This window comes from Scardinius erythrophthalmus, assembly GCF_964197995.2.
Source record: "Scardinius erythrophthalmus genome assembly, chromosome: 8".
Lineage (NCBI taxonomy): Eukaryota > Metazoa > Chordata > Actinopteri > Cypriniformes > Leuciscidae > Scardinius > Scardinius erythrophthalmus.
In genome coordinates this window covers 9,581,897-9,601,495 of record NC_138228.1, presented here as the reverse complement: position 1 = coordinate 9,601,495, position 19,599 = coordinate 9,581,897, and the positions used below count along the sequence as shown (strand labels likewise).

The window sequence follows — 19,599 nt, the reverse complement described above, 5'->3', positions numbered from 1 at the left end:
TGATTACTCTTACACTCACAAACATTTCACTTGCACTATGCCATCTAGGTCTCCTTAGTAAGATTCTCATTGCGTCATTATAAGCTACTTGCAGCTTCTGTAAACTAGAGGTTCTGTAGTTACACCACAAATGAGCAGTATATAATGTTGTACAGTATGCTTTAAAAAGTGACACCTTCACCTCATCTGAACAGAAACTAAACTTACGCAACAGTATATTTGCCCGCATATATATCATGCGGCGCTGCCTCTCAATGTCCTCATCATCTGTCATGTGCTCAGTAATAATATGTCCAAGGTATTTTACTTTCTCACACACAGTGAGACTCTTGTTAGACAACTTAAAAACTGGAAAATTTATACTTTTATCCTCCTTAGTTCTGCAAACCATAACCATACTCTTATCAGGATTATATACAATATCATGTTCAAGACCATAATCAGAACACACATTTAAAAGCTGTTGAAGACCAGCACTGCTAGGACTAAACACCACAAGATCATCCGCATACATAATATGATTCACTAAAGTATTCCCACTCATACATCCAGTTTTACAAAAATTCAAACATTCAGACAGCTCATCCATGTAAAGATTAAACAAAATTGGGGACAAAATCCCTCCTTGTCTCACCCCGTTACTGACCCCAAAAGGGGCAGAGACCTTATTGCCCCATTTAACTCGCATCAACTGGTGGGCATACCAATAGGCCAAGATTCTCACAATGTATTCTGGTACCCCTCTTTGTCTCAATTTAAAAAACAGCTTATCATGGTTAACCCGATCAAAAGCTTTAGATGCATCAATGAAACACATAAAAACTGATGAATTTTTATCTCTATACTTATTTACAATTTCCTTTAGTGCATAGATGCAAAGATCAGTACCATGTTCAGCCTTAAATCCAAACTGATTGTCTGTAGAATTAATAAACTCATTTAACCTATCCAACAAGATTTTTTCCAAGACTTTAGACAAAATACTAGCTAAACAGACAGTTTGACGTCGTGATATTAATACATTCAGCCAGGTTTATTAAAGCCAACCAACCCCGTGACGTCACACGTTAGAATACTGCACACAATGGCAGCGCCCTGGCAGCAAAAGATATAACGGTTTTTCTTTTTTTTCTTTTATATGTTTACATTTGTCATGTTTCTTATATATTTGTTGATTATAGTGGAAATCCATCTTGTAAATCATGTAAACTTGATTGACTGCTTCATTTCCCCTTTAAGGCAAGACAGCACAAGTGACAGAAGTTTAACAGAAGTTGAATTTTTGGATGACCAATCCCTTTAAGAATTGTTAAAATAATAGCTCATGTCTTTCGGAAGAAAAGGTTTAACCAGAAACCTGCAACACACAATCATGTGTGACAGCACCAGGAAAAGTTTAATAATGTTAGTACAATCTCATGTACAATTTTTTGAACTAATAAAGTTATATATATATCAAACTAATAGGCTATATATCACCATACTTCCCCAATCACAGCATATTAACATAGTTGTTTCGTATTAAAGTTTCTGAAAAATTATGTTTAAATATACAATGGGGCATTATCTAATTAAATATGCACTAATTTGCATACTTTCCTGAACACAAGTTAAAGCCAGGTTTAAAATTCACGATATTCATATTAGAGTCAATGGTATCACTCCATAAATCAGAAAATACTGTCGAAAGCCAGAAGAAACTCCATGTTTTTAGGAATAAAATGTTAGATATAAACTAAGCAAATGATAAAAGAACAAACCCCTCTGCTTATAGCGGGGGAAAATTGAACATTAGGTGTATGTAAGTGCTACTGAAATGGAGATTTCTGACTCAGTGCTTGAGAAACAAACTCATTTAAAGAAAACAACCTTAGAAGACATGTATTGTAAAGAAGATCTAGACACCATTGATAAAGTGTAATAAAATAAACACTTAAATATTTATTTTGGATGTTTAATTTTGTTTCCCAGAAGAAAATCATGACAACTGCCCTAGTTCCTCATTAGGCCTCATTGTAATTGCATGAAAAGGGGTAAATTATAAACTGGCGTATTATTCAAAATGTCTCCTTTTGTGTTCCACTGAGGAAAGAGTGTTTGAAATAAGATGAGAGTAAATGATAACAGAAGTTTAATTTTTGGGTGACCAATCCCTTTAAGAATTGGTAAAATAATAGCCCATGTCTTTCGGAAGAAGAACAGGTTTAACCAGAAACCTGCAACACACAATCATGTGTGACAGCACCAGGAAATGTTTAATAATGGTAATACAATCTCTTAGTTGCATTATAGAGGTCATGAGATCATATTACTGAAGAACATGTAATAAAAGGAGATTACTGTGATTCACATTTTCATATGTACAAAATTGATCAGTGTCACGGCTGGTGCTGTTTTGTGTTGTTTGCTTGTGTTGTTCCCCTACCCTTTCTGTTTGTTTTTACTTTCACTTTCTTAGCTCTGCGCCATTGGTGCTGCTCCCTGTCAATCATCTTTGGAGCCGATGACGTTGCCTCCGCTGTCTTCCAATTAGCGGACACCAGAGGGTTGTTCCATAAAATATGCTAAGAAAAGCGGGGATTAAACTCCAAAACCCGACTTGAATAAACCTAGCAAATAAATTGTCGCTAAAGCGGTTTCATAAGAGTTAATTCAAGTTCACGCAATCCCACTAATTTGATCCAGATAACTGCGTGTGCACGCGTTTCTTAAGCAGCCCTAGAGGTCGATCATAGATCAAATCGATCCACCATCAAACAGCGTATATTTTGTGCTGTTTTATGCGTTTTGAGACATGGTGTTCGAAAACTTACATTTCACAGGAATATTCTCCATCTGTAAATCTTAGAAAGTCGTGCAAATATTTCCATTTTGCTGCTAAACTTCACATTGAACGAGCGCTGCAGCGCGCATGCGCACCAAATAGGAGCACAATAATTCTGACAAATATATACATTTTGCTTGGAAAATTAATAGGCTATGCGATATTTTATAACACCAGAAATATCTTCTGATTATAATAATTTATATTTAGGATCAGTTGCAGTGAACTTATAGCTCATTACACTCATATATTTTATAGTTAAAATAATAATAAAAAATTGAACAGAAGTAGACCTAATTCAGGGAAGAATTTTTTAAGAAACCAAATATAATAAAGATACAAAATATAGTTTTGGGTTTAGGACCTATATATATATAGCCAATTACTAAGCTCAGATTCATCTTACCAGTTAAAATGTAGTCTGTGCTTTTGTAATTATTTATTTGAAATTTTGTGATTTTAACTTCTGCTTTAATAAGCTTTTTTTATTTTATTTTAGATTGTAATGTTCTAATGTTCTTCTAATAACCATAAAAATGTACTATAGCTGCCAAATAAAACCAGAGAGAAATGTATTCATAAATTTTTAAAACTATCTTAAATCTTGCGGACAAAACAAAAATAAAACCTGCATAATATATATTGTGTATATATATATATATATATATATATATAGGCTACAATGATAAATGAGACACTATAGACTTACAAACGTGTTAAATTATATTGTATACTATCAATTGTTTATGTAAAAAAAAAATTATATATATATATATATATATATATATATATATATATATATATATATACATAAAACAGTATTAACAAACATTTCATATACAATTTAACACGTTTGTAGGTCTATATTGTCTCATTTATCATTGTAGCATTATTTAATTTATTTTTGGACAGATAATGGTTAATAAAGTCAAATAATGGTATTAGAGAGTGTCAGTCATTGTGTTCCTATTGGTCAGTGTTAGAGGATCTGTGTAATAACTGAGGCTTAGCCTGACAGTTAGCCTGCCCTGGACCAGGCTAGTTTCCCAGCATAAGTTGCCAGAGTAACTGAGATCGACCTATTTTAAGTTAGCTTTATGAAACAGAATGTCTGACTAACCAAAATAAGCCTGGCTTGTATTCTAATCTTGTTTTATGGAACAACCCTCAGGATACTAAATGAAGACGCTGACAAGGATCGAGAGAAAATGCTTTGTTCGTTTGTCTGTTGCTATTCTATGGGGGATTGTGATCAAGAGACGACGTTAATTCGGTGTGATGTGGGTTAGCATTTTGTGCTGTATGTTCACATGTGTCTTGTGTGCAACCTAAATGACTCTTTTCCACCTCCCTTCATGTTGAAACCATTTGTTTAAACATGAACAGTTATTAAGGGTTATTCCCTACTATACCCCTTAATAACTGCAGCGGATGTAACAATCAGCTACACAAAACATCAAACATCTTTACAAACAAGCAAAAATGCAAGAAAGAGTCATTCATATTTTTGTGTATAATGCATGTGTGCATGTCTGTGAGTGTTTTTTTTTTTTTTTTTTTTTTTTTTTGTGCGAGAAAGAGAAAAATGAAAGAGAAGACAAGACTGTCAATCCAGTGTCCTCTTCAGGAATTCCACCAGCAGATGTTGTGGAAAACCAAAATCCATCTGGACTACCACATACCCCTGTGCATTCACAATTAAAAAATAAGACAACAATGTTACCGTTCAAAGTGTTTTTCTTTGATATCATACATTACGACTGTAAAATACATAATTATCTGCTAGTGAAATATACTCACGTCCTGAGGTAAAACTTCAGGATTGATGATGTCAAAGAGATAAAGCCCCTGTTCATCCATCAAAGCGGTTAAGTCTGGCTCCAGGTCTGAGGGGAGAGATGAAATATGATGCAAAGATATAGAAACACATGATTTATATTGCTTGGTTATGGTGGCCACACTTACATGATATGACTTTGGGGATTCCCATCTTTTCCACAGCCTCCTGCAGATAAACTCTCAAGCTGTCTGCCACCTTTGAGGAGGTCATATAGCATTTATGATGATAAAATAGGTGATGTATGAAATAAATAAATCAATAAATGAATTCTCACCTCAGTGGCTCCTTCTGATGTGGAGACTTTTTCTATAGAGATACTGCAATCGTCACAAAACAGAAAAGAAAACTTTAAATCAGGGACATAAAATGTGATTGTGTAGAATCTATCTCCTTTATAACTTACTGCTCTGCAGTGGCCTTCAGAATTAGTTTCTTCTTTGCATACGAGGCTTTTACAACAACTGTCACATCCTGTAAGCACATAAACCATTGAAAACCCAACATAGTGAAACTGTCCCAATAACAAGCATTTTTTGTTATCTATATCTATCTCCTTAATGTGCTTTAGCTTACGGTCTCAAAATAAAGTACTGGCACGTCTTGACTACCCAGCAAGAGCTCGACTCCAGCCACAGCTCTGACAGATGAGCCCTCTGTGGTGGTCTGCAAGTGTGGAACTGACACACTCCTCGCCTTTAACATTGGACCCTCTGAGGACAGCCACTAAAGAGAATGTAAAATCCACCATCACGCTTGCTCAGACACGTAGGTGCTCTAGTTTGAAATGACGGTTGGTGTGCTTCGGAGGGAAAACATTTATTTGCATGTTCCAATGGCAGTGTATAAAATGAGTCATTGAGTCGTTCTAAAATGGCAGTCATTTCCTCCCCTTTGTGCGGTTTGAATATTCGTAATGAGTGCTTTAGTACCTTGCTCAATAATTCAGGCCTGGCTGAGGACAGCTCCGTCTGAAACAGATCCTGTAAAATAGACATTGCAGGGTTAATATAGTTAACTAAAACTAAAACCATATAAAAAAAATACATACTCAAAATTAACATTAACGAAATTATATATATATTTTTTTTTTCAACATTTATCATTTAACTTAATTTGCTAAAATAACTAAAACTAAAAATTAAATAAAATTATATAAACACACACACGTATGTGTATGTATTGTATACTGTATGTATGTGTATATATACAGTATGTGTGTGTGTTTGTGTGCTCTAGCTATTTTTTGCTACTGTCATATAAGCACTATTTCCACTCAAATTTGTGTTATGAAAATGTATTTAATACAGGTAGTAACTTAAAGGGTTAGCTCATCCAAAAATGTAAATTCTGTCATTAATTTCTCACCCTCATGTCGTTCCAAGCCCGTAAGACTTTTTGTTCATCTTCGGAACACAAATGAAGAATTTTTAAATGAAAATTTCTGTCCTTCCATTGACAGCTATGCAACTACCACTTTCAAGCACCAGAAAGGAAGTAAGACATCATTAAAGTAATCCATGTGACTATATACATGTGAATAAATAATAATTGACCACTTTATTCACAAAATATTAAAATCCAACACGCGTTCACAAGAGCACCACGACGCATTCGTGCTGTGTGTTGACCCAAGACATTGTTGCGTGAATGCATGTCGGACCAGTGGAGTCACATGGATTACTTTAAATTATGTCTTTCTACTAACTTTCTGGGGTTTGAAAGTGGTAGTTGGGTAGGCTGTCAGTGGAGGGACAGAAAGCGCCCAGTTTTCATAAAAAATATCTTAATTTTTGTTCCAAAGAAGAACGAATATCTTAAGACCACGACTTCAGGGTTAGTAATTAATGACAGAATTTTCATTTTTGGGTGAAGAACAACCCTTTAATTCCATTCACACTACACAGACTTATATCTGTAAATAAAGTCTTTGCTTATATGTCTTAGTTTTTTTTCTTTCTTTCTTTCTTTTACTTTTTTTTCTTCGTTTTCCTAGAACAAGGTTTTCCTTTTACCTTTTTCATGTTTTTCATTTAGATGCAAAAACATATCTGCTCAAAAGCGCCCCCTGGAGTTTAAAAGCATGTATTACATCACACATCATAATACATAATACAAATGGCTCCAAACACATATAATACTGAATGATATCATACTGTGAGTTCTGTTCCAGAGATATTGCGAATAAATCGTCTATCATGGTGTGCGGCGCTCATTATGGAGTCAAGGAGCCCATCGGAGATCCAGAAGTAAAGCATGCGGTTCTCAGTCAGTTGGGAGGGGTTAAACACAGAGGTGTTGAGGTCTGAGGTCACATTATTAAATGTAACCAAGCCCTGTTTATCAGAAGAACAACAGTAATCACATAATACGATATGCATTTGTTTGAACAAAATCTTTAAGAATAAAATCTCAGACCTTATGATATGATTCTATATAATTAGATTTGATGATGGGGGAAGAGGTCACAGAGATGTCTACACTGATGTTCCCATCACCAATAAACTGCTCTGCACACACAGAGAGAGATGTCACATCAATACAGAGCAGATACACATAACACATAACCACAAACTCACACAAGACTGCTACATTAAAGAAGGGCATATGAGAGCTCTGAATTTTACCTGCTTGCTCCTGTATGAAGGTCGCTAGTATGTTGGCCACATTGTTTATTTCCTTACAGATCTGTTAGAAAAGAAAAATAATGTTTTTGTGCTAATGTTTTGAGCACCTGATAACAAATGATAACCAGATTACAGAAAACAAAGTTCTAGTTACTGGAATAATGATTGTTTGAGAACCTTGCTAGCTAGAACGTTAGCTAAAATTCTGAGTTAGCTGGACAATCATATGGAACAGGAAACTAGGCACACTCACCTGTGACTTTACTACTAACTTCACTGTGAAAGTCACAATGTCTGTGAACATTCTTTTCAGCCATCCAGGTCTGCACACAGTCAAAATGACAGTCATTTAAATGCTCTTGCAAATAAGCGCTGCTTAAGGGTGGAACATATTGTGTCAAATTGATCTCCAGGAAGTGCTCTTTACTCATAACCAAAGACTTTGACCTAGATATAAATCAAAACCCAGATCTAAATGTTGTTTGTATCGTTGGTCTGATCACTTCTAGTGTCTCTCAGTAATGTGAAATGTCAAACTCACTCTCTGTCTCCCTGCAGGAGCAGCTTCAGTTTGTGAAATGTGAGGTAACAGTCTGATGTGTCTGCAGCCACTCTGCCCTTTCCACAGTCTGACACACAATCACATCTCTTTTTAGACAATAACTAGCACAGGGAATTCAGGATTAAGTAAGTAATGCCAAACAGAGCCGTCTAAACAAAATGTGACTCACTCACATAGTTTTGGATTGATGACCAGGTCAATTTGCGACTCAACTTCAAAATCCAGTGACTGTTTCAGGCTGAGTCTGTTTAAGAAAGAACATGGCAATGCAAATTTACATAGATTTTACTGTTGTGATAGAAAGAAAGACAAACTTAGAAACAATAAATGGTACTTGCCACAAATACGGTATACTTTGTCTCGTGACTTTCAAGTAATAGAGGCACAAATTGCATGTTAAAAATGTATAGCCTACATAAAATATATATATATACTTAGTTATGTTTAAGTGTAAGAATGATGAAATTCAACAATATTGACAAACTAACATCACATGCTAGCTCATACTGAGTGACAGCTACATCTAGTGACAGCTAGAAGTATTAATGAATTATGATTTTTGGATTTTTTTTAAGTCCATTTAATGCTTATTTCTATGAAATTACAACAACAACAAAAATCACAGTTCATGGTTGTAAATTTTATTTAGACATTTTAGACATTATTTAGAAATTTTGCAAACTTCATAAAACACTAAAAAGAAAAGAAAACAGCTCAAATGATGTTTAGTCTGTCTTCAAATTTTCTGAAGGCTGAGTACCTTGAAAATAGATATTAGCCTACTTCATTTTTGACAGCATAACTATAAATAAAACAGAACTATGATTCTGTAACTGAAATATAAGTGTAGTGTGGAAGAAACCTTGAGGACCTTTCTCCAGATAGGAGCACTTTTGGACAAAACACCCTAATGAACGCTGTTCAGTGAAGCAATGTGAACAGCAATAATCTGCCGCCGGAGATCTTTGCGTGTTGAGAGGTTAAACAAAAGCCCACTGTTTTACAAAATCATATGTAGAGTAGAGCGCAGCTGGTTTAACCACAGCTGTGCTATTGCAGAGACCTGATTTGTGGTAATAAAAAGAAACACTCACAGCCAGCTGCCATATCCATAGTTGATGGTCCCTTTGAATACAGCAGAAACGTTTGAAATGGAGATCCCAATTCCTTCATTCTCTTTCAGCTCAAACTCACTCTTTCCGATGGAAAGGTTATGGATCTCTAAGCTGTGGGTGATGTGGGAAAGAAGAATGTCGTGAGATACAGAATGTCACCACATAACATGTAAGCAACTGCAGGAGTTCCTTACTTGTGGAATCCGTATTTCACCGTCCCAAAGCCAATGGATCGCTCTCCCTCTACGCTGGGATATCTGGCATGCTTAAAAGCGGCCTGTATGACTTCAGTGGTCTTCTCATTCACTGAGGAATTAAGGCAGGGAGATATTTATTCTCTAGGGTTTCCCAAACTCGCATGGGGTTTATGAGTTGATAATTAATTAAATCATAAACATTTAAAATTGATTTATTTTTCAAATGAAAACAAACTATTTAAAACACATCCTATAAAAAGATTAAATATTTTATTTGTTAATCTGAATATTTTATTCATTAATCAACAAACTATGAACAAGTGACAGTGCTGTTAAATAATTGAAATATTAGATTAAATTTCAGGGGGTACTTCAAGTAAATAGTGATTTGGCAGCCAAAAAAAGTTTAAGAATCCCTGTACAAGTTTTTAAGTTTAGAACTTAGTTTAGTTATATTTTAAGTTAAAATGTATAATTATAAGGGAATATTTTAGGTTTTATGTCTCCTCCATTTTACTTGATAATGTATTGACTTTTATGCTGTTCTTATTGAATTGTCCTTCTATTTCACAATCTTTACATATTACACAAATATTCTAATAATAGCTTTAAATGATACATTATACAACTGTTTTAAATTAAAAATAGCATGTTACACAGCATGACACTTCTTTCATGCTTAATACATTAACTATCTATTAAAAAACAGATACTATCATTTATTCTGCATGAAAAAGGGGGTCTTGATAATGTTTGAAGTTATTTTTACCATCATTTTGAAACAAAATAACCTCTTTTTTTGCTATCTGGTTAGTACTAACAGTTCCTAAACTGTTTTTGCAATTCCTTCATGCCATTTTGAGTGTAATAGACTTCTGCCATAGCTCAACTTGGCATGTTCATGAGAAAAGTAGCAATGTTCAACCTCCATAACGGTTTTGAAACTAAGCTCCTGTAACTATGCATTGCAATAGCACGGAAAAAAAACTGACCAGGACCATTGTTAAAACAGCTCCACAGATTGTATTATTTGACACTGTCCCTTTAAAAATAAACCTTAACCTCAAGTTTTGTATTGACTACAACTCTTGGCCTTGTTTCTATCTCGCATTAATTAAATTACCATTATTTTGCACTCTGGTTGCTTTGAATGAATTCTGCTCCAAAATAATGAATATCAAAACATAATACTCAGGTCTAATACAGAAATCACTGAGGGAATACTTACGGACTGCAGCTGCAGGATAGGTAAGTCTACAAACAGCTCCTGTAAACCTGTAGGCCGAGGGAAGATCCAGACAACAACTACTTATTTTGACCAGAGCGAGAAAAAGGAACAACGCTGTACTCCTCTCCATCTCAACAAAGTCTGAATAGACACAGATGAACCTCTCTCTCTCTTAATGTTATTAGGGCTACTCTTTCAGCAAGTATTTGAGTAGGAGGGACAGATTCAGAGGTAGGCCCAAAGGAAGAGGGGGTGGACAGGGCCTGCAGTGTTTGATTTGCAGTGCCTCTCTTCTGGAGAACAGAGGATAACATGCAAATGTCCCTGGGGTCGACTAACAAATGTTTCTCAAGGTTATTGGAGGACAGTAAACCGTGCACAGGAATGTTTTTCTGGACGTTCTGCTGTTCTAAACAAATAAGAGATAGGACAGAGTGGGCAAGAGTTGGCCAAAGTCCATAGGGGTGGACAAGCTCTTAGGCGATGGTGTAAAGTGCAGATAGGACACCCCATAGGAAGTGGCTTTAGAAAGGAATAAGCCATACAAAACAAGTTATTATGCTTAGCAGATGAGTATGCTAGGCATACATAAAATCGGGCCACGATAGGTTTCTGTGTTAAAGGAACACTCCACCGTTTTTTTAAATAGGGCTTATTCACCTTCTTTCCTACATTTAGATAGTAGGAAAGCATTAAGCATTTAGATAGTAGGCAAATGCATTTTTGTCTCAGTGCATGCATTGTTTTAGTTTGACAGGGTCGGCGTTAGCTTAGCTTAGCATAATGAATGGAATCCTTTGTTGCCAGCTAGCATGTCCTGAGTAAAAGTGATATAAAAAATAAAATAAAAAACACCTAATTACTTCTTGTGGCCTGCGTATTCACAACAAGTACAAATAGCGATGCAGATTAACACTAGGCGATTTCCTATGCAAATATTGACTTGGGACTATATCAGGGGGAAGCACAGGCGAAGCACTGCTACTTGGGCGCAGAGATATCACGCCCAAGTAGCAGTGCTTCGCCTGTGCTTCCTCCTAATATAGTCCTTAATATATAAGTCAATATCTGCCTAGGAAACCGCCTAGTGTTAATCTGCATCACTATTTGTACTTGTTGTGAATACGCAGGCAACAAGAAGTAATTTTTTTTATATTTTTTATATCACTTTTACTCAGGACATGCTAGCTGGCAACAAAGGATTCCATTCATTATGCTAAGCTAAGCTACCGCCGACCCTGTCAAACTAAAACAATGCATGCACTGAGACAAAAATGCATTTGCCCACCTATCTAAATGTAGGAAAGAAAGTGAATAAGCCCTATTTCAAAAAACGGTGGAGTGTTTTCCGCAGTAGTTTCAATTTTGATATTTTTAGGTCAAACCGTTCTTGTCTGTCAGTCATATAATGCAGGTCTATGGTTACTGTCTCAAAGAGCATGCACAGAGTCCAAATTAAAACCATTGTCGCCTTGGCTACGGTTTCGTTCCAATGAACTGCAGTAGCCAAGGCGACATCTAGTGTATATATCTATACCCGCCCGCGCCCTCAGATCACTTGGACGTGGCTGTGTTCAAGAGCTAACAACGATATAAATACTGTTCGTTTTCTCACACAAACCGCTCATTTCGTGTCTTAGGCCATCAATGTGTACTTACGATGGGGAATTGTTTAATTTGGACGACGGGGAATTGTTTTAATTTGGACTTTGTGCATGCTCTTTGAGACAGTAACCATAGACCTGCATTATAAGACTGACAGACAAGAACGGTTTGACCTAAAAATATCAAAATTGAAACTACTGCGGAAAAAAAGACACCTACATCTTGGATGCCCTTGAGGTAAGCTAAAACATACCAACATTTAATTTCAAAGTGAACTATCCCTTTAAGTATTCTATTCATTATTCATCGGTCTGTCCCAATATAGGCTACATGTGTCACGATTTTGGTCTATGTATTTTGGGACTCTTAGTTTGAAGTTCTTTCTGTTCCGTTTTTACCTAGTTTCCCTTTTCCTGTTTAGTTCCCTCATTGCCACTGTGTATTTAATCCCTCAGTTCTTTGTCTTGTGTTGAAGTTTTGTGCTGGTGTCTTTATGTACGGTTCCTGATGTTTATTAAATGTGATTTTACCGTTCATCTGCGTCAAGCATCATGGGATTATCAAGTCGAGCCAGTGTGTGACAACATAACAGCACACTATCAAATATTTAAAGAATAAAAAATGTTTGCCATTCTTGCTTAGAATACACAAAATGCAGATGCCAATTGTAATGCGAAAAATCTCAATAATAGCATTTCAGTTGGACAAGTGTGTATGACTATTTATTAGTCTGACTGAAATCAGTTTTTTTAAGTGCTTGTACATAAACTGGTAGCGTGTGGCCAAAGGTAAAACCTGAAATTATTTTTTTTAAAGCCAAAAAATAAAAACATAGGAGAAACCTATGCTACACAAACAGAATGCAGCTCGCATTTCTATTACACTTTTCAAAGAATTGCAATATGAAATTGAAACAAAGTTGTTTATTTCTTTTTTCGTTTTCTGGTACAAAGAGGCTTATCGTATTAATGTTAATAAACAATGCTATTTTATACATACAATTAAATGACAGCAATGCTACAGTGTTGATAAATACCAGATTAAAACTTATTTAGTCTCTCAGAACCATACCTGTCCTCATTTCTGTCCTCCACTCTTGCAGGTACCAAAGTGCAGTTCCTTTGTGTAAAGAAAATGCAAAATTGCACGTCATTGAAATTGAAATTCGTTCGCCTTTGTTTCATCCCAAAGTCAACAGCAAACACTGGTGCTCTTTAAATTGCAAATTCTGCTCAAACTACTTGAACGCAAACCAAACCTTCTTCATAAATATTAACAATATTCATTTCACAGGTTGAATACAATTTAAAAAAAGCACATGTAAGCATATTTAACTTGCATAAACACCATTAGCTTCAAAGTGCCACAAATGCATTCTTCCAAGCACCCTCCATCAATTCATGCAAAATTAATGTATGGCCTTCGTTGTCCATTATACTAGAACCTTAATAAGATAATCCCATGAGTTTAATCCTTGGATCACTCATCGTAGAGCACTTCAAGAGAATGAAGCCCTGGTGACAGGAGCCTATATAAGAGGATCAGGCCAGGAGACTGATACCATTGATTCCAGTCGGTGTGGTTATCTAAAGTGCTAAGCAAAAACTGTCCAGCAATATTTACAACTCCATGTCCATGTTTATACAGAATGTGCAACCAATGTTCACATAGGCAAAGGACTGGAAAGTGCTACTATTTCTAGTACTTGTAGCCTTCGTGTATAATGTCCAAATGGTCAAGCCAAGGGTCTCTAGGGTCCAGTTTTGTCGTTTCAGTCCGACTGCTTCCAATTCAGTTTGCAATGCCCTGTGGAGCCTCAGGTATCAAAGAAGCGAAAAAGGCTTTGAAAAACACCCATGCCGTCCATAGGAGGGGTCGTCTAACTGGGGTAACAGGCACTGCTATCATGGCGGGTTCAACAACTTCGGCATCCTCCACTTCAGCAGGGGGCGGCACCTTCAGGACAAAATGAGAATGATTAAATCACACACATGCCTACGCACACCACTTATCCAAGTATAATTAGTTCTTATTTTCTTTCTTAAACAGAAACTATGACTCACTGGTTCTGGATGTCTGAGCTCATTTTGGTTCTGCTGGTTCTGTATGACCTCTGGTGCTGGCTGATTGTGAGGCCTGGCTTGGGGTCTCCGTCTAAAAGGAAACCAGCCTGCGGTGTGTCTGAAAGAGAGAAAAAGAACCTTAAGAATAGCTTCAAAAAAGGAAATCAGGCCTCCATGAGCTCCATTTCCATTAAAATTAAATAGTCAGCCATTAGCACCTCAACTGTGCTCATTCATACATTACTAAATCACGAGAGGACGCCCAAACTGTTTGTACGGTGAGGTGGGTCAAGATAAGGCCATAACATTGAACACCCTCAGATCAAGCAGATCAGTCAAACTGCCACGTTTGCAGAGATAAAGTATCAGAAGTTAATTGTTATCAGTTATAACAGCTGGAGCTCAACAAAATAAGTCCCAGAATGCCACCAACCAATCAGCAGTCATGTACAGGAAGATGTTTTTATCTATCTATCAGGGATCAGAAAGTGCTATCTGCTAATTTTTGCTTGCATAAGCTACTCATTCCTTTCATACTGCTCAGGAATGCATGTGTGATAGTTTGTACACTCAAAGCCTGAAGTTATCTAACTGAGTGTGTATCTGTGTTTATTAACGGATCTCACACTTGCATTTTTCCACTGACGTGGACAATTCAACATACTAAAACACTCAAACAGAGATACCTGCTCTATAATTCAGGGGCGCAGCAACACAAAACATACAGTGCTACCGAACTGAATGATTTCTGAATTAATGATTCTTATGAGGCGTTTCATTTTTGTGAATCAAAAACATACAGCACAAGCAGTGTATGCCAATTCCCCTAACAAATGGTTCTTATGAACTGGTTATTTTTAGTGAAACAAAAACAATCAGTGTGACCAGTGTAGTCCAATTCCCTAAACATATAACCTGCATGAACCTGTTCTTTTTAGCGAATCATAAACATACAGCGCGAACTTCAACTCATTATTTTTAGAAAAGTCCAACTCCCAAACAAATGACTCTTATGAACTGATTCTTTAGTGAATTAAAAACATACAGTGTGACCAGTGTAGTCCAATCCCAGAACAAATGACTTGAAAACACAAAGCACATGTTTCTGAATGTTTACAAATTTACAAAATAGATGTTTGGTGTTCAGTTTAAACTTACAGGTACATAATAACCAGGCTGCTCATGACCAGGAAGAAGCGGCTCATGCTGGAGTAGTAGTACACAATGCTCAGGAAGACACCCAATCGGGATGCGGTGTACACCCAGTCCAGCCAGTCGCGGTTTATGTCCTCCTCGTCTTCCATCACAGGGCCACCCTGGGCATTCATTCTCAGATTCTGATTTGCTCCCTCTGGGTTGATGAACGCAGGACCTGGGGCGTTCTGATTGGCTGGCAGGTTGTTGATGGGACCTTGATTGGGTAAAGCTGCAGGTACAGCGGCTTGATGAGGGCCGACGGGCAGTGAGGTAGCAGCGGCAGGGACGGCCATCGGAGCGGAGGCGGCAGCTGTCATGGCAGCGTGACTGAAACAACACAGACGTTTCATTCACAGGTTGTACAATCTTGCTAATATTTTTATTTAATAGTAATAATACATTTAAAGTGCCCCTATTATGCAATTTTAAAGGCTCCTAATTTTGTTTTGGAGGTCTCCTAAAATATGCATCACATTTCTCAAAGACTCTGAAAACAGTTTGTTCAAAGATTCAGTCTTTCTAAACCCCTCTTTTCTGCGAGCGTACTCTGCTCTAAATGGTCAGACGGCTCCCAGTCTGTTGTGATTGGTCTACAGCTTATCACCATATATGAATTTTAGCTCCGGAAGCACAATGACATCGGAATTGACACCGTACCAATTCCAGTGTGAGTCCTTATCCTTTTGAACTGCATGCAAAGTGGATTCACAGCGCTGAAACAGCGTCTTCTCGACATGTTGACAACACGTTGTTCACGGGCAGCAAATGAAGACTATAGGCTGGCATTATGTAACTTTGTTACATTGTTACGTGGGGATGTAACAGGAGGTGAGACTGGAATTGTTGAAGACTCGTTTCAGTCGTTCAGAATCGATTCTTTCTTTTAGGAGACACTTTGTGCACTTTGATCGTTCACAAACAGCTATATTACACATTGCATGAAATGTAATATTCGAAAAAGCATACAGAGGCACTTTGATGATAATAAAAAAATTGGCCAAATAGTGAAGGTCTAAAAACATGCAAACCTGGAGCTTTTTTTTTTTTTTTTCTCATTTTACAATCGCAATTTAGATAAGGAAGGAAAAAGTGCAGCCCAAAAATGTAATGTCTATATAGGGTGTACTTACTATTGCATGTAGTATTGGCGGGCATACATTTGCTGCAACCACAGAAGCTGTTGTGGACTGTAAAGGGAGTACGTGGGGAAGGCTGGGTGGGTCATCGCTGCTGTTACAGGCCTGTGAATGAAGGACAAACATTAATGTTGAACTCAACTTACACATTAACATTCATTCACCTTTAACACTTACAGCACTGAATCTCAATTTGACAAAAGACAAGAACTCACGTAGATGTGTCAGCACTAGTGCCAGGCCAGGCGGCATGACCTCGCTGTCTAAGGCCATCCGTGGAGGTCACGGACGGTCCTGGAGACTCTGAGCTCTGGGTAGCGGTTAGTGGGGAGTGCTGGGAACTCTGCTGCTGTGTTGATGTCACCTACACCAAAGATTTGAAAGAGAAACACACTTGATTATTAAACAGGAAAACCAGAACAGATGCATGAGACACTATGCAATTTCATGTGAAATTTGCTACAGGATTTGGTTTATGCAAACAAGGATGCAGAAAGGAACAGGAAGTAAGCAGCGGTGTGGTGATATCTCCACCCAACTGAACAAGCACAGCATTACCCTGAGAGACAGAAAACCGCCACATCTGAACCATAATGTAAGGTGATCAAATTTATTGCCTTGGAGCTAAATTCAGGACATGAAACTTATAAATAAACCGAATGTCTGTTTTTACATGTAGCACTAGATCTTACCACATGGCGAAAGCCTAATATAAACAGTAGATGGGAATAACATACTTTGGGTCTTGCTCCTAGCTGGGCAGCAGGTTGGGGCCTCACAGCACACACCAGGTGAAGCGTGGGCTTGGTATCTGTAGGAACCTGCAGAAGAAGTTGTTGTTTTTTCAGTTCTTTTGACAGAAACAAGAGGTAACATGCTTTTTGAGGTGGCAAAGGCATACACCAAAGGAACTATCATTTTGTGAAAGAGAAAGCTTTGAGAGATTGGATAAACCATGAGACTTTCACATTGTTTTTGATCTCCGTGTCACGCTCTTGATGGCATGACATCGATCAGGAGACAGGCTTTCACCATGTTATGTCCTTTTTTCAAATTCACAACTCGCTTGAGAGGCTGCTAAGTGCTTTTAAATTAGACACACTTGAGCACATGGTAAGAGGATCAGGCTGAGGATACAGTACAAGAGGTGTCTGTGGTTCCTCCCGTTATTATAATTTTTTTGTCTTTGTTGCTTTGACATAAACAATGACAAAACTATCAGTGTTTTGCCAACACCCCTACCTTTCAGGATAGCTAAATTTATACACTGAATCTTTTCTGTAACCCTGAATTTTGTTTCAGGGACATGGCCATGCTTTATTTATACTGTAAATTCAACCATAAATGCCAAAAAAATAATACTTATGATTATTTTTGATAGATTTTTCTGGATGCTCCAACTGGTAATAAGTATTTTATAAAAATAGCCTGCAAATAATTCGTTAAAATTTGTATCATTTAAATATATAATAAACAAAAAATATAAATAATACATACAATTTTATCATTTTAAATGATAATAAAGTTTGAAAATCATATTTTTTTAATGTAAATATTAAATATTAACAAAGAAATAGCTGGAATTCATTTTTTTTTTTCATAGTTGGAAGCAGGTAAAGATAAGATACTGTAGAAAGTAAACAAGTGTAAGCCTCATGCATGGCAACCCATGTGTACATGTCTGTTGCAGTCACTTGTCAACCCTGAAATAAACACAAAAAGCACCTCAAAGATGGTAAAGTCCCTCACCTTTGAGAAAACATCTCTCATAAGCAGGTTGTCCTGAAGCAGCTTGCCTGAGTAAATGAGTCTCTGGTCTTTCTCAGCCTAAAAGAAAATGAGTCCAAACGTCAGATAGTACCTAGAAAGTCCGTTTTGTAACACTTTATTTCAAGGTGACGTAGTTACACGTTACCACATGTACTTACTATAGTAATAACAGTAAATTATGCATAATTACAAGTAGCTAACCCAAAACCAAACCCTAACTCTATAGTAAGAACATGTATTTAATTAATATTACTAAATACTTATTTAAGTGAGTACAATGTAACAACGTTACCTTAAAATAAAGTGTAACCGTCTGTTTTTGCACAATGATATGAATCTAATGGTTGAAATGATTGTGAGAAGTAAAAACATACAACAAATTTCACATGTAACGTAACGTTACCTAGTAGTTGCTTCCGTATAATGCAAAATAACTACACAGTGGAGGAATAATGTGATAAATTATTATGAATTTACTAACACTATAAAAGCAGAGACCAATGGGGTGGAAATTCATCTTTTGTTTATAGAGTGCTAATGATTTATTGACATGAAGATATTTCCTGCATTGCTCAGCCATGCTAGCTGGGTGTTGTATGTTGAGGAATGCTTACGACTCGCTAGATGTAACCCGACACCCATAGAATAAGAAACCAATCCAAACCTACCGGGTTGTTGGGATAAACCTCGGAGAGGTGACATTTGAGGTCTTTTACGGTCCAGTCCACGCGCACTCCCTCGATCAGCTGATCGCCGTGAAACTGATTTGGCGTTTTAATAACCAGCGAGAGGGTCTCTTTATCCGAGACCTTAGAACTTTCCATTTTTCCTTCGCAATTTAACCAATTAACGTTAGAACTATATTAATGTTCGCATAAAATATCTACAGTAATTTTCGAAGACTTCACTCGATTAGTCAAAAGGACAATACACGGTAAGGAAAGGTAGAGGTTCCTGATTCAAGAAGTTTCGTGCTGCTCATAAGCCATGAAGTATTTGCGTGTAGTTTCCCAAACACACTGTGGCCGCCTGTGATTGGCTGGGACGAGCTCGCGTTCAGACGTGGAGCCTGTCCTGAAGCCCCACGCACTGCGCATGCGCACTGAGAAACAGCCTTCAGAATTTGTTTTCACGGTGTTTCCTGTAAATGTTGTGATTGCATCAGATGGCTACTATGAAAGCTTCTTATTATTTTAGTACACTTTTACAGATATATGAGCATGCCTGTTCACGAATATGGGACACTTTGACGCCCCAAGGGCGTTGAGGCTCAAATCCATGTTTTTTAGATTTATATTTTTAGAGATTAACTGTTATCAACATAAAATTTAAAACATAAAACTTAATTTGAAAAGTAGCTATAGTTTAAACATAAAATGACTGTCTCCCCTTAAAATCAATGTTGTAAATGAGTTGATTTTGATATTTTAAAATAAAA

General features: G+C 36.9%; 2 protein-coding genes across 2 annotated transcripts; both read right to left on the bottom strand.

Moving 5' to 3' along the window:
• Window positions 1-4,023: 4,023 nt before the first annotated feature.
• On the bottom strand, window positions 4,024-10,594 carry cetp (cholesteryl ester transfer protein, plasma). The gene is made up of 16 exons (XM_081372127.1): window positions 10,391-10,594; window positions 9,160-9,271; window positions 8,945-9,076; window positions 8,024-8,094; window positions 7,830-7,917; window positions 7,542-7,611; window positions 7,289-7,349; window positions 7,080-7,171; window positions 6,818-6,997; window positions 5,594-5,644; window positions 5,238-5,387; window positions 5,068-5,135; window positions 4,939-4,981; window positions 4,790-4,859; window positions 4,625-4,710; window positions 4,024-4,508 (listed from the first exon to the last, which is right to left on the bottom strand). Exons 1-16 carry the CDS (start codon window positions 10,518-10,520, stop codon window positions 4,431-4,433), a joined length of 1,482 nt encoding a protein of 493 aa, XP_081228253.1. The 5' UTR covers window positions 10,521-10,594; the 3' UTR covers window positions 4,024-4,430.
• A 2,104-nt stretch (window positions 10,595-12,698) lies between these two features.
• On the bottom strand, window positions 12,699-19,204 carry herpud1 (homocysteine-inducible, endoplasmic reticulum stress-inducible, ubiquitin-like domain member 1). The gene is made up of 8 exons (XM_081372861.1): window positions 18,830-19,204; window positions 18,141-18,218; window positions 17,129-17,212; window positions 16,607-16,755; window positions 16,386-16,496; window positions 15,217-15,582; window positions 14,059-14,176; window positions 12,699-13,951 (listed from the first exon to the last, which is right to left on the bottom strand). Exons 1-8 carry the CDS (start codon window positions 18,983-18,985, stop codon window positions 13,787-13,789), a joined length of 1,227 nt encoding a protein of 408 aa, XP_081228987.1. The 5' UTR covers window positions 18,986-19,204; the 3' UTR covers window positions 12,699-13,786.
• Window positions 19,205-19,599: the final 395 nt, after the last annotated feature.

What these genes read in the sequence shown, in the direction of transcription:
- herpud1 (XM_081372861.1), bottom strand. Translation starts at nt 18,985, where the DNA reads ATGGAAAGTTCTAAGGTCTCGGATAAAGAGACCCTCTCGCTGGTTATT. An exon ending in TGAGAGATGTTTTCTCAAAG is followed by an intron (nt 17,213 to 18,140) that starts GTGAGGGACTTT and finishes CTTCTTCTGCAG; the next exon opens with GTTCCTACAGATACCAAGCC. An exon ending in ACTAGTGCTGACACATCTAC is followed by an intron (nt 16,497 to 16,606) that starts GTGAGTTCTTGT and finishes CTTCATTCACAG; the next exon opens with GCCTGTAACAGCAGCGATGA.
- cetp (XM_081372127.1), bottom strand. Translation starts at nt 10,520, where the DNA reads ATGGAGAGGAGTACAGCGTTGTTCCTTTTTCTCGCTCTGGTCAAAATA. An exon ending in GGTCATCAATCCAAAACTAT is followed by an intron (nt 7,918 to 8,023) that starts GTGAGTGAGTCA and finishes ATTGTGTGTCAG; the next exon opens with ACTGTGGAAAGGGCAGAGTG. An exon ending in TCTCTGGAACAGAACTCACA is followed by an intron (nt 5,645 to 6,817) that starts GTATGATATCAT and finishes TCTATTTTACAG; the next exon opens with GATCTGTTTCAGACGGAGCT.